Source organism: Nomascus leucogenys, chromosome 22a (genome assembly GCF_006542625.1).
Source record: "Nomascus leucogenys isolate Asia chromosome 22a, Asia_NLE_v1, whole genome shotgun sequence".
Classification (NCBI taxonomy): Eukaryota; Metazoa; Chordata; class Mammalia; order Primates; family Hylobatidae; genus Nomascus; species Nomascus leucogenys.
The window spans coordinates 118,501,006-118,514,669 of NC_044402.1; the positions used below are offsets into that span (position 1 = coordinate 118,501,006).

The 13,664-nt window shown below is 49.3% G+C and overlaps 1 protein-coding gene across 4 annotated transcripts in view; it reads right to left on the reverse strand.

The window, feature by feature from the left end:
- The window catches only part of TNS1 (tensin 1), a 179,031-nt gene that overhangs the window by 70,005 nt on the left and 95,362 nt on the right, over positions 1-13,664 (reverse strand). For all 4 annotated transcript variants that reach the window (XM_030802711.1, XM_030802710.1, XM_030802709.1 and 1 more), the window contains exons 15-16: positions 12,319-12,384; positions 10,870-10,986 (exon numbers count right to left, since the gene is read on the reverse strand). In XM_030802711.1, coding sequence (XP_030658571.1) covers positions 10,870-10,986; positions 12,319-12,384 — 183 coding nt within the window. The remainder of the gene's footprint in view (positions 1-10,869; positions 10,987-12,318; positions 12,385-13,664) is intronic.

Below are 13,664 nucleotides of genomic sequence, written 5' to 3' on the forward strand. Positions count from 1 at the left end.
GTTTCTCTTTCCTTTTACTTTCCAGACTTTGAACAACATTGTTATGCCACTTTTTAATCTGAAAAACAAGTCTGCCTTCGATGCCATCTATCCTCCCAGGGGCCCTTCAAATGCAGACCCTCTGCAAAGCCAGCCCCTCTGATCATAATCATCCCCAGAAGACAGGGCACTTGCCCAAGCCCCTTACCCACGGGCTGCAGGTCAGAGTGGATACAGCACTGGGCTGACAACCCACCCCATCTCCAGACAACCCCAGGGCACAGCTTTCTATATCCCCAGGACTTGCACGTGCCCACCACCTAGCAGGGGATCAGTTAAGTATCTGGAAAAAGAAAGAAAGGAAGGAAAGGAAGAAGAGAGGGAGGAAATAATGGGTGCAAAGCAGCTTTAAGTGAGTAAGAAAAAGTATTTGATTGATAGAAGCTCAAATTCCTTTTATTGGATATAATTAGAGTCGGTATCTTGGGGTCTTGACGGGTCCGGATAGCTTGCACTTGTTTACAGGTCTGGCAGGAGAGGAAACAGGGAGGGAGGCTGAGGAGGAAAGAGTACACGCTCCCCTGACCCCTGCCTCGATCTGGATATTTGAGCACAAGAGAGCAGACTGTGCCCAGAGCTCCGGCTGGCTCTGAGCGTGGCTCCGGCCTTCCAGCCTGCACCTGATGGCAGAGATTACAGAGCACCAAAGGCACATTCACTGGGGAGGGTATTGGTTTACCGTGTGTTCCATGGGCAGAGGCTGCTGCCCAAGCATGCCAGCTGCCTCGCAGAGCAGCGCCAGCTAAGGGTCCGAGGGCATTGAGACAAACCCAGCGCTGCTCGACAGCGAACAGTGCAAGCAGGTGGCTGGCAGATACTGGGTCAGTGGTGTCATCTTTTTACCCACAAGGTCAGGCTTGCCTTGTATTTGAATTCTCAAGACTCTAATTGTGCCAGTGAGTCAGGAGAGAACTCCCCTCTTGGGGGAGGCAAAAGAACCAAGAATCCTCCTCAAGGAGCTGTCTCATCCAGGCCTCTATCTTGGTCTCTATGCAGACCAGGACACACTAAGATCCACCCCTCTTGTCCCTCAACATCTCTGCCCAAGGGGGCCAAGAGGACAAGAGGACCAATCTCCCTGCCACAACTGATTCACCCTCTCACAGTTGGGAAGTTCTACCAGGAGGCTAACCCAAACCTCTCCTGCTAGTATCTCAGCCCTTTGTCCTATATGATGTGATAGATCAAGGACAGAAGCTTTCAGTAGCAGCTTTGAATTCCTCCCTCCCCTGCTACTGCCCCCACCACCTTGAAGTCACAGGCCAGAAGGGCTATCCTCTCTGGAGGCCAGGTGACCATTTCCCAACAAAAATCAGTTCAGGGTGGAATCCCAGGTTCTCAGCATCCACATATCTGCTTAGATACAAGGGGCACATGTATCACTCCCCAGGAACCTTGGACTATTTCCCTGAGTTATCTGGGACCACCTGCAATCCTGTACTCCCCTCTCTTGCTGGTTTCTCCCACGTCTTACTCAAAAGTTCAGAAGGCAAGAATGTCAGACCCTGAGAAAATACATCAAGGGCAAACAGTGTGGTGCACATGAGTTCTCTCCCACAGCCCCACCCAGAGTGAGCACTGGAACTCTGCTCCCCACTACTGAAATGTCTCACTGTCAAACCTGGAGGACACCTTCTCACCTCTCTCCCATCCAGCCTGGGCCCCAGGAGATGAAGGGAGACAGGGCTACACAGGCCCAGGGCTGGCTGGAAGGCAGAATTCATGGGCTTTTTCCTGTTCTGCCATCCAGGGATCTGAAACTTGGCCTCCTTCTCTGTGTGATGGGGCAACCTTTCCAGGCTAATCCAGGCACCTCTTCTAAACCTGGAAAGAGATCAGGCCACACAGCCTGAAGCATTTTGGGCTACAGATGAAGATCATAAAATGTTAGGTAGCAATGCAGATCCCTGACTGGTTGCAGACCCACCATGATGGAATCCTGCCTTCACCATTTATCCAGAAGACTTCCTGGACAAGGTCCTTAACTTCTCTGTTACTTGCCTCAGTTTCCTCATCTATCAAATGGGAACACTATTTGTGACCAGATGTTAATGTGAAAGTACTTGGGTCTCAGTTGTAAAAGAGGCCTGAGGACAGTGAATGACACATTTCAAAACTAAGGCAGGAGACCACCATGCAGGCCTTGCAGAAGAGATGACTGACGTCAAGAAGTGAAAAGACCACTCACAGAATGGGAGAACATATCTGCAAATTATATACCTGCTAAGGGACTTGTTGCCAGAATATAAAATGAATGCTTACAGCTCAATAATGAAAAGACAAAACAAAAATTTAAAAAGTAAACAGAGGATGTGGATGGGCACTTTTCTAAAGAAGATCCATAATGGCCAATTAACACATGAAAAGATGTTCAACATCATTAATTCTTAGGAAAATGCAAATTGAAACCACAATGCAATACCCTTTCACACCCACTAGGATGGCTAGAATCCCAAAGACAGAAAATAAATCTTGGTGAAAATGTGGAGGAAGTCTCATACACTGCTGGTAGGAATGCCAAATGGTGTAGCCACTTTGGGAAACAGTCTGGCCATTCCTCAAATGATGACACAGGTGATCCAGCAATTCCACTCCTGGCTATCTACCCAAGAGCAATGACAACCTAAGTCCACACAAAAACTTGCACATACATGTTGACAGCAGCATTCTTCACACAAGCCAAAAAGTTGAAACAATGCAAATGTTCATCAATTGATGGTGATGTATGGATAAACAAAATATGGTATGGCCTACAATAGAATATTATTCAGCAACAAAAATGAGTAAAGTACTGATACATGTTACAATGTGAATGCACCTTGAAGACACTGGGTCAAGTAAAAGAGACCAGACACAAAAGACCACATATTGTATCACTCCGTTTACATAAAGTGTCCAGAATAGACAAATCTACAGAGACAGAAAGTAGATTAGGGTTGGGAGTTGGGGGCAGAAATAGGAGTGGCTGCTGCTGGTTATAAGGTTTATTTGGGTGGGGGTGATAAAACTGTTCTAAAATGAGATTATGGTGATGGTTGTACAAGCCTAAATATACTAAAACCCATTGAATTGTATACTTTAAAGAGGTGAAGTTGTGGTCTTAAATTATATCTCTACAGCTATTACGTTTTTAAAAAGAGAGTGATGGCTGAAAACTGCTTTGTGGCTCCAAACTATACCGCCATACACACCACGCACACACATACATATCAAAGGTGTAAAAAGATTAGAAAGTGGAAGATTGTAAGAGGAATTGTGGAGAGCACGGTGTTTGGCAGCAGGTCCCACCTTGCTAGAGGTGTCTCCCTCATCTCAGTGAGTCTTCTCAGAGGCTCAGCAGGTACCTGCGGGCGCATGGAGGATGTGAAAGACAGGGGCCTAACTGTGCTGTGGGAACAGGGGTGGGGGCGCACTGGCCGCCTCAACCTGGGTCTTTGCGGGGGCCAGGAGTGCTGACTTTTTACTTTGGACCAAAGTGAGAGAGAGCCATTCCCTGGGCTGCCTCAAATTCTGTCCACGAGGGCCACCTGCAGGGGTGAGAGATTTCAGCAGAAGGAGGCTGGAGGGAGTGAAGGATGACTGGGCTGAGGAAGGGGGTCCTGAGCATCTGAACAGAACCACGTTCACCACCCAAAGGGAACAGCGAATGAAAGACTTTTGGGCAGTTGGATGGGGTCTCCCAAATACCTGCAGAAGTGTCTCAGGAGAGAAGCCAGAGGGCATTCAATGCCTCCAGAATCTTCCACTGGCAAAGAACCCAAGAGATATCATTTGTGTCTCTGTCTCCATACAGGGCATGCCTGTGCAACCCCATCAGGCAAGAAAGAATGTTCTGGAATGTTCCCCCTTTCTTCCCTTCCTAACCCTAAATATGTAAGTCAGGAAAACAGAAAGAAAACTTACTGAGCCTCCCCACCACCACCACCCCCGCCCCCCAACCAACACACACACACACACACACACACACACACACACACAGCTAGCAGCCAGGTAGGAGCTGACAAGGGGGAGGAGCAAGTTCACCAGCACTGGGCATATTTATTTATTACCAACCAAAGGACCTTGTATTACCTGAGAGTGGCTAGAAAAGGGATGGAACTTGCCCCAGTGTAATATGGGGGAAGGGGAAACAGGGTAGACTTAAAGGGCAATAGTAAACAAAACAAGTAGCTTTTTAATCACATCCTACAAATTCCGCTTGTTCAGCCCAATAAGTACAAAACAGCACCCACCTATAGGTGTTTGGGGAGGATTAACCAAGAGAACATACAGTCAGTGGTGCCTGGCACCCAGAAAGTACACAGTGCTCTCATCTCATGGTCATCGTCAACATCAGCGTCCTCAACATTGTTAGGGTTTTGGAGCCGGAAGCCCTTTTTGAAATCCATTATCCTCAATTCGCTGATAATGAAACTGAGAACCAGAGAGGGGAAGTAATTTTTCCAAGGTCACATAGCAAGTTGATGTCAGAGGCATGTCTCCTGACTCCCAAGAGTGGGGCTCCCAGAACGCAGCCAGCTATAGATGGTTCCCAGAGAGTAGAGGGGCAAGGGGAACGTGGGCTTTTTCTAAACAAGAGAGGGCTAAAATCACATCTGTATCTTCTCTCCTCCAGCACTTCAATAATAATAATAACAGACACAAACTGCCAGTATGGCATGCCCCACTCTGCTTTTCACATTTCATGTATATTACCTCATTGTATATCAGACATTAATGCTATAATGAAAGTACTGTTATTGAATCCATTTTACAATTAAGACATTTGGATCTCAGAAAGGCAAAGTTACTTGGCCAAGAAACACACCTATAAACAATAGAGCTTAGAACCAGATCTTCTGGTTCTAGGTCCCATAGCCATAATCCCTGGAGATTGGTCTTTTCAACCTTATTTCCAGCTTCTCTTCTTCTATGCACAACTTCCTTGCCCCCTTTGAAGCTAGGCATGGGCATGTGGCTTGTTTTGGCCAATGAAACATGAGCAGAAGGAAAGCATGTGAGTTCCAGGCAGGAGCACTGTGCAAGCCATGGCATCCTCTTCCCACAGCTGCAGCAGTGAAGGAAGCACCTACAAGATGAAGCCGCCCTCAGCCTAGAGTATCTGTGATGAACAGAGACCTTGCTGACCCCCAGTGGACATGTAGCATGAGCAGAAATATGCTTTTGTTGGGTCAGGCCACTGAGAAGGTGGGACCACTTGTCACTGTGGCGTAATTGAGCCTCTCCTGACTGATAGAACCACTAAGCCATGCTCCTTCCTGCTCTAAGCCCATGGGTTGGGAAAGTCTGAGAGGGAAGCCTGGCAGGCCCCTTTTAGGTCTTCGCAAGTCATGAAAAGACACAACGCTTGAGCTCAAAGAAATGGAAAGACATACTATCTACTCCAGTCCTCACATTTCATAAGAAATAAAAAGGACCTATGGAAAAGGAGTTACCAGAGACACCCAGAACCCAAATCTTCGGCCTCCCGGGCCAATCTATCCATGCCTGCCTATCTCTCCATGTCTCTCATCTATTTATTTCTTTCTCCTTCTTGGTCTCTGCCTGTTTGCTGTACTGTATCTCTTTCCCTCCCTCTTTCCTCTTTCAAAAAAAAACAAATATATCACAGAGTCCTTGGATAAGCCCAGCTCAGAAGAAGTCATCCACAGAACAGGGACTCCTGGCTCCAGGCAGAGTCTCTTCCCCAACCCAGACAAAAGCATCTGGGGAGTGGACAGGCACCCTGCAGAACTGGAAGATCTCCTCTGAGGGCTGAGAAGCTTGGGCACAAAACCAAGGCCCCCTGTCACCAGCCCCCGGTTCTGGTGGGATTATCCATGGAAACAGGGGAAGGACTGATGGGCGCCAACCAGGAGAAACCCAGAAGTGGGGTGGACACCAGCCCCTCGCCCTTGTCAGCCAGGCTGGGAGGCTTGTCATTCTCCTGAGTCACCCTGTCCTTTGTCCCTGAGAAATCTACTTTCTGAAAGCACCCCTCACTTGCCCAACCCCTGTTCCCATCCTCCCTGTTGAGTCAAGAGAAACTCTAAACAACTGATGCCCAAGGAAGTCACAGAAAGGTGGGGGGTGGATGAGAAGAAGGCAGGGAGGAAGCCAGGACTGGTCAGCCTGCAGGCTTCTCAGAGGCAGAGGGCAGTCCACATCCCTTGGTTCAGGGCTTGCTTCTGAGAAGGCTTGCCCTGGAACACTATGGAGGAATTTGGAGCCTGCTTTATACAGCAGAGGCAAAAACACAGCGCCACCCCTACCCATGGGGATCTGGAATCTGGGCACGGGGCGTCAGAACTCATGCCAAGTTGCTAATGGGGCTTCTGGAGGCTGCAAAACTGGTGTTAGCCAGAGCACTGAGCTGGCAGTCTCCAGACCTAACTGGAGAGAGGCAGAGGTGCCCACAAGGAGGGAACCAGACCTCTCCCCACTACCCGTCCTTGACCTTTCCTTCTTCTCAACTCAGGATCAAAGGCCTGGGGCATCCAAATACATGTGACCCAGAAAACTCCTTCTCAGGTGTGACGAGCTGAACTGTTCCCCCATTCAGATTCCTGTGTTGCAATCCTAACCCCTAGCAGCTCAGAATGCCACTGTATTTGGAGATACAGCCTTTAAATAGGCAATTAAGGTGAAAAGAGATCATTAGGGTGAGCCCTACTCCAATATGTCTGGTGTCTTTATAAGAAGAGATGAGGATAAGAATACAAGCAGAGGGAAGATGATGTGAAGACACAGGGAGAAGGCAGCATCTCCGAGCCAAGGAGAGAGGTCTCAGGAGAAACCAACCCTGCTGAAATCTGGATCTCAGACTTGTAGCCTCCAGAACTATGAGAAAATTCATTTCTGTTGAACAAGCCCCTGGGTCTGTGGCACTTTGCTGTGGCTGCCAGAGCAGATTAATAATACTTCAGGCATGTGATTCACCAGAAAGCACTGCTCTGGGAGTAAAGGGTCGCCAAGATGGCGGGCACTCTCCTCCCAGCCACTGTCCCACAACAGAGAACTTCGTCCAGTCCGAGGGTCCTTATTATTGAGCTTCCATTTGACTCTTCACCCTCATCACGCCCCGCTCCTCCTGGCCCAGGAGCAGGTGAGCCCAAAGTCTCTACCGCAGCCTCAGTTTGCTACACAGAGACACAGCTGGACCCATCCCACCATAAACAGGCTTCCCTGTGTGGTAGTGAGCCCCTGTCAATATTAGGGCTTCAGAAGTGGGACAACCATCCTGAAGGAGCCACCTGAATGGATTATGGGTGTGGGTTCCGGGGTGCTGATAAGCTGAGCTCCAAGGGACGTAGAAAGGGATTTGGATTCCAATATCAACTCCACATCTTGTCTCATGACCCTGGACAAGATTACTAACCTCTGCCTACTTCTGGGGTCTCCATCCAGGAAATAGGGTTGATACAGGCTGAGCTGAGCTAATGCCACGGAGGGTCCATACTTGGGAGTTTCCTGCCCCTTTGGCAGGCCCCCTCCCTCTCGGGTTTTATGACTAGCCCAGCCACCTAAGCCTGAGAAGTCAGCCTTCAGAGAACAGAAATTCAACAGAATTCAGGAGAGGGCTCTAAGTGTCACAGTGCTGCAAGCTGTAAACTTGAACTTGGAGCTGGGTTGGGGGGCTGCAGGCAGTGAGGAAAGGGTTAAACACAGAGCAGTTCCTGAGATGATGGTTAAGTCAGGGGCAGCAGGAGGGCCTCCTGGGGGACCAGGAGCTCTGAGCCTGGTGCTGGCCATGCCTCACTGCCAGGAGAGGGCAAGGTGGGGACACAGGCCACACAAGAGGATGCAGACCAGAGTGACATCTGCTGCTGACTGCCTGGCTGGGTGCTCCCTGTCCCCCTCCTCCAAGTCTCCCAGTGGTCTCCAGAGGGAATGGTCTGGCCTCTACTATCACCCTCCCGCAGTGGGCCTGAAATGGAAGAGGTAGGCAGGGGGCCACTTTCAGAAATGGCCCCAGGTCACCTTGGACACTCTTCCCTCTACCTATTTCAAGAGGCCTGCCACTCATCAGAAGCATTCCTGAGTGAGCGGCCCACACTCTTCTCTGTGGGTGGGGCTGGGGCTCAGCTCTTGCCTGCACTGAAGTCTTGCTGAACGCCTGCCTCAGGGCGAGCCCAACAGCCTCCAGGGTGCCACGCTCCAGCACACCCCCCTCTCCTAACCCTCCCTTTTCCTAACAGTCAGGATGGAGTGACCTTCTCTGTCCATGTGTGAGAGGTAGCAGCCAGAGAGGTACTAGGTTCAGTGGGACCCAGGTACTGCCACAAAACCAGATGCCCAGAGGAGGCCCCTAGGGACTTCAGCCAACCCAGAATGGCACAGTGGGCAGTGCGGTGGCTTGAAACCCAGATCTGCTCTTGACGGGCTTGGCAAGCTGGGGCAGGTTGCTTAAACCCTCTGTGCTCCAGTTTCCCCATTCGGACATAATAAGAGTCATAGAATGGCTGGGAGCATCAAATGAAATGGCAACTACCAAGTTCTTGGTGCCATGGCTGGTGCGTGGTAAGTCCAGGCCTTCTCCCTTAGCCATGTCTTGCAGGCGCCTGACATGCTGGCCACAGTTGACACAAATGTGTCAGGGACCCCCAAGGAAACACCACATGCAGTCCTTCCTCAGGCCGTGCTGCCCACAAGGGACTCAAAATGATTTGTTGACTGAATTCCCATTTTACAGCAGGGCAAACCGAGGCCCCAAGGGATGGTAACTTGTCAAAGGATTTGAAGCCAGGTAGTTTGGCTGCAGGGGCTGCATTCTTAACCACATACTAAACTGCCTCTCATGAAGGCTGCTACAGGCAGGTAGAGGGGACAGAGGGCTGGTGAGGGAAGGCCCTGGCCGCCTCTTCTGCCCCCTTGCCCTTCCTTTTTTCCCTTCTAATCCATTCCCTCAGACAGAGGGATGGAACCAGCGGGACCTTTTGGTCAGTTAAAGGTCAGCTCGTCCTGCAAGGACAGAGGGGCCCTGTCTGGAGGCTGAGAAGCTGGCCCTCTGCCGAGAGGGGGAGCCACTCTTGGCTCTGCTGTCCCTGGGCTGCCTCCCACTCTGACCGTCTGCTCTTCTTCCTTCCCCCACAGCCAAATACATCCTAAGCTCCATCTTTCCCACATCTCCTCTTCGCCCTTAATTATTTTACCTTTTATTTGCCTGGCACTTTATAGTTTACTAAATGTTTTTACATTTATCATCGCATTGACTGTGCACCAAGGAGAGATGGAGAGACAGTAAAAATTCTTTCCAATTGCCAAATGTTCTTGTTAAAAATGCAAACATCCCCAGCACAACGACCAATTAGGCTGGCAGCCACTGAGACCTCAGAACAAATTCGCTCCAGCCTCTGCTTTCTGCTTGGCCGCTCAGCGCCAGGGGATGGAGGAGTGCTTTTCGCAAGCAGCCTGGGGGGTCGGAGGGGCCTGGCGGGGTGTCTTGGCCAATCCAAGGGTGCTGGGCCCCTGGGGAAGGAAAAGGGGTTGGGAACTGAGGCAGGTGTGAGGACAGGCCATCCACTTTTCAACATTGCATGTAAAAAATGTGCTGTCAGTAAGTCCCCAAATTCTAGTCCAACCACCCTCCCTTGTCCCATCTCTCTCTGAAACCTTGTGCTCATTCTGGTGCCCCCAAGTTCAGAGGAGAAATCTTTATTCAAGAAAAGGCCCAAAGATTTTCAGAGAGGAGTCATCAAATCCAAAACCTTGGGGAGGGAAACAGAAGACAGCACTGTGTAGAGGAAAGAGGGCACGGGGAGGCCCCCAGGCCTGCCTGTCTCTAACCTAGCTCTGCCATGGGACCCAGGGGCCCCAGGATGGCACAGCCCCCCCAGGACTGGCTTTAGCTGGGAGGAGAAGCCAGACGCTGGGTGCTAGCATCCTTGAAAGGGCCATCCTGGGTCATGGGGGTAAATCAGGAGGTTCAGCCTCTGGGAGGGGTCTCAGTTACCCCAACCGAACACAGATGGGGGATGGGCTGGACCATCCCCAAGGCCCTCCCAGCTCCAACATTCTGCGGTCCTACGACCAACTCAAGAAAAGAAGCTTGTGGCCAAACCCCAGGCAGGGCATCTCAAGAGTTCCTGGGCTCTGGGCATGCTCACTTTCAGAGCCCGCCCCACGTCTCCTTACACATATGCAGATAAACCACATAAATGAATAGAATGCATGTAGAACTCTCAACAGACGACCTGAGTTGCAGTGGACCATTTGACATAATGTTAGGTTTGTAGCTAAATTAAACATGTATTAATTTCAATTCTGCTGCTTTCTTTTCAAATTTCAGAGCCTATCAGTTTGTTCCCAGCTCTCAAACGTTTTTGTTGGCTGTTGATGAAAGCTGGTAGGCCCTAGATCCTGTGTCTCTGTTCCTAGTACTCTGACCCCAGAGAACTCAGGCAGCAAGCCTGAAGAAACCCAACAGTGGGTTTAATACACATGTGACAAATGCTGTTTTTGCAGCACAATGGGGGGTATCTCAAGCTCCACTCCAGGCCGCATCCTCCAAGGAGCCTTCCCAGATCATTCCAGCTCTCAAAATCCCTCCCTGCCAATCCCAGAGAACTCACTGTCCACGGAACTTACTTGGCTGCAGCAATACACTTCCACGATAACCCCCTTGTGGCCATTTTGCTGCCTTCTTTGGCTCTGTCCTCATTTTTATTTAATACATTCATATATGTGCCTTATCTTCCCCCAGTGAACTGTGAGCTCTTAGAGGTACCTCAGACATCCCCTCTGCCTCCTCTGGAACCCAGATCTCTTGAAAGCAGGCCAAGAGAAGCAAGGTCATGTGAGCAGAGGCTGTGCAGTTTGGATAGGGGCTGGGAGCCACTGGGTCCCACCTACCCTCCATGCCGTCATCTCGATGCCCACTGAAGTTGTCGTAGGAGTCCCAGCGGATGAGGGGGTCGGAGGTGTTATAGTCCACAGACACGCTCGGCCCGTTCTCCAGGTGCTCCATGCCTAAGTGGGATGGGAAAGGCAGGGGCAGTCGGGGAGACAGTGCAGAGAGGGAAAAGAGATCAGCAGCTGGAAAAACAGAGACAGCCCACAAGCTCCCCAAAAGATGCTCCCTGAGGGACTTCTCGTTTTCTTGAGCATGGCGGGCGGGACCAGTGGCTTAAGCTGGACCGAGAACTGGGAGTCTAGTTTCTTACGTTCTTGAAAAGGCTCATGCTGGGTCATAGGGGTAAATCAGGACAGGCACTGGAGAATGAAGACCCCCTGGAAGAAAGCGGGGAGGACCCCTGGCTGGGTGCTTGCCTCTTTCTCTTCTGTGTCCCTGGGGCTCCTGAGGCAGTGCCAAGAGACTAGAAAGTCTGCCACTAGAGTCAGACCCGGGGGATGGGGGGCAGGCTGGTTATGAGCTGCATGGGGTCAGGGACAGCAGGGAAATCACAGCCCTGACACTGAAAGGACATAAAGCCTCCAAAGGGTCATCCCAGGCATGGCCCTGCCCCCTCTTAAAATGCTCTCCACTCCAGACAGAAACCTAGGCGGCACGGCAGACTCTCCTAGCCACCCACAGAAACTTCAGCTCAGCATTATGACAAATACCTAATGCATGCAGAGCTTAAAAGTAGATGATGGGTTGACAGGTGCAGCAAACCACCATGGGACATATATGCCTATGTAACAAATCTGCACATTCAGCACATGTATCCCAGAACTTAAGGTAAAATAAAAATAAATAAATGAATTTTTAAAAACTCGGCTCAAAGGCAGCATAGCTCCTAGTCAAGTCTGTCAGGGTGAGTTACCTTCCTGGCTTGGCAGTCCTTTCTTTAGTCTATCCAGAGTCCCTCTGCCCATAACCTAACTTCATCTCCTTTCATTCCATTCTCAAATAAGATGGTGAACAACTGGTGTCCACTTATAACCAGTCTAGAGGCTTCAAGGTTATTATTAAACTGGCCTTCAGGTTGAATCACCTCAGTTCTCATAAATACGCATCGTCTATCCAGCACCTTTGTGTGCCCCCTGCCCGCCAGCCGCTCCCTCCATCTACCGTGGCCCTCGGTCTCTGAATATAACAGGCTGATGATCTAATGGGACCAGAACAGTTTATCCAACCCAGTGCCTCTCTGTCTGCTTTTTTATTTTTATTATCCAGCGATTAAATCACTGGTTTATGTTTAGCTAGGGGTCCACTCTGTGGTCCCAGATCCTTTACTGATGGCCTGCCTCTCAAAGATAATTTGATCATTGTGGAACAGACCAGGGGTGGAAGGGTGGTGGGGATAGGGTCAGAATAAAATGAAGGAGTGAGAGAATGAATTCTAACTTGGCTTATACCTTGAATTTTCTCTGGCCCATAAGAAAATACAAACTCCACTTTGCCATACTCTGGAAATCGATCATCTGGAAAAAGAGAAGGAAAAACAAAAATAGGCAAAAAGTCCCAAAAATGATTCCATAAAAAGTTTTCTTCTAGAAAAAATTAAAATACCATATATGTACATGGTTAATAATATAAAAATAATCAATGTATATTTATACATATATACATGAAATTATATCTATACAATGAAATTAAATCTCCTGCCCACTCTATCCCCTGTCCTACTTGCCTGAGGTAATGAGGTAACTGATTCTAACTATTTCTATTTCTTTTCTACTAGCAATTTACCTCTAAGACTCTAAATAATAGCCACTATTTTTATGCCACTATTTCTAGATACCAATTTTATTTTATTTTATTTATTTTGAGATGGAGTCTCGCTCTGTCACCCAGCCTGGAGTGCGTATTTATATTTTTGAGACAGAATCTTGCTCTGTCACCCTAGATGGAGTACAGTGGTGCGATCACAGCTCACTGCAGCGTCAATCTCCCAAGCCAAAGTGGTCCTCCTACCTCTGCCTCCAGAGTAACTGGGACTACATGTGCAAGCCACCACGCCCGGCTCATTTTTGTATTTTCTGTAGAGACAGAGTTTTGCTGTGCTGCTGAGGCTGGTCTCAAACTCCTGGGCTCAAGCAATCCACCGGCCTCAGCAGCCCAAAGTGCTGGGTCTACAGGCGTGAGCCACCATACCCAGCCAGACATGAATTTTAAATAACCTCTATGGATTGACCACTATGAATATGAATAATTTGGTTCACTTATACTACTACCCCCACTTCCTCTCTTCTTAAATCTGATTAGATTATCGTTTTTATTTATGCTATTGATTATCTTTGAAACTTTAAATAAGATAGTTAAGCCTCTATTTCTTTTTCTCTTTTTAGAGACCAGGTCTCACTCTGTTGCCCAGGCTAAAGTGCAGCGGTGCTATCATAGCTCACTGCAGCCTTGAACTCTTGGGCTCAAGTGATCCTCCTGCCTCAGCCCCTGGAATAGCTGTGATAACAGGCACACGCCACCATGCCCAGCTAATTTTTTTTATTTTTCGTACAGATGGGGTCTCACTATATTTACCAGGCTAGTCTTAAACTCCTGGCCTCAAGCAATCCTCCCGCCTTGGCCTCCCAAAGTGCTGGGATTACAGGCATGAGCCACCGTGCCTGGCCGTGTCTCTATTTATTGATCTGTCAATTTTCGATGGTATCTCCTGTCTCCCACTATGTAAGAGGAGGAAATCTGTGACCCTCCTTCTCTCAACTTCTGCCCAACCCCTTATTTATTTTATCAGCTATGCCTT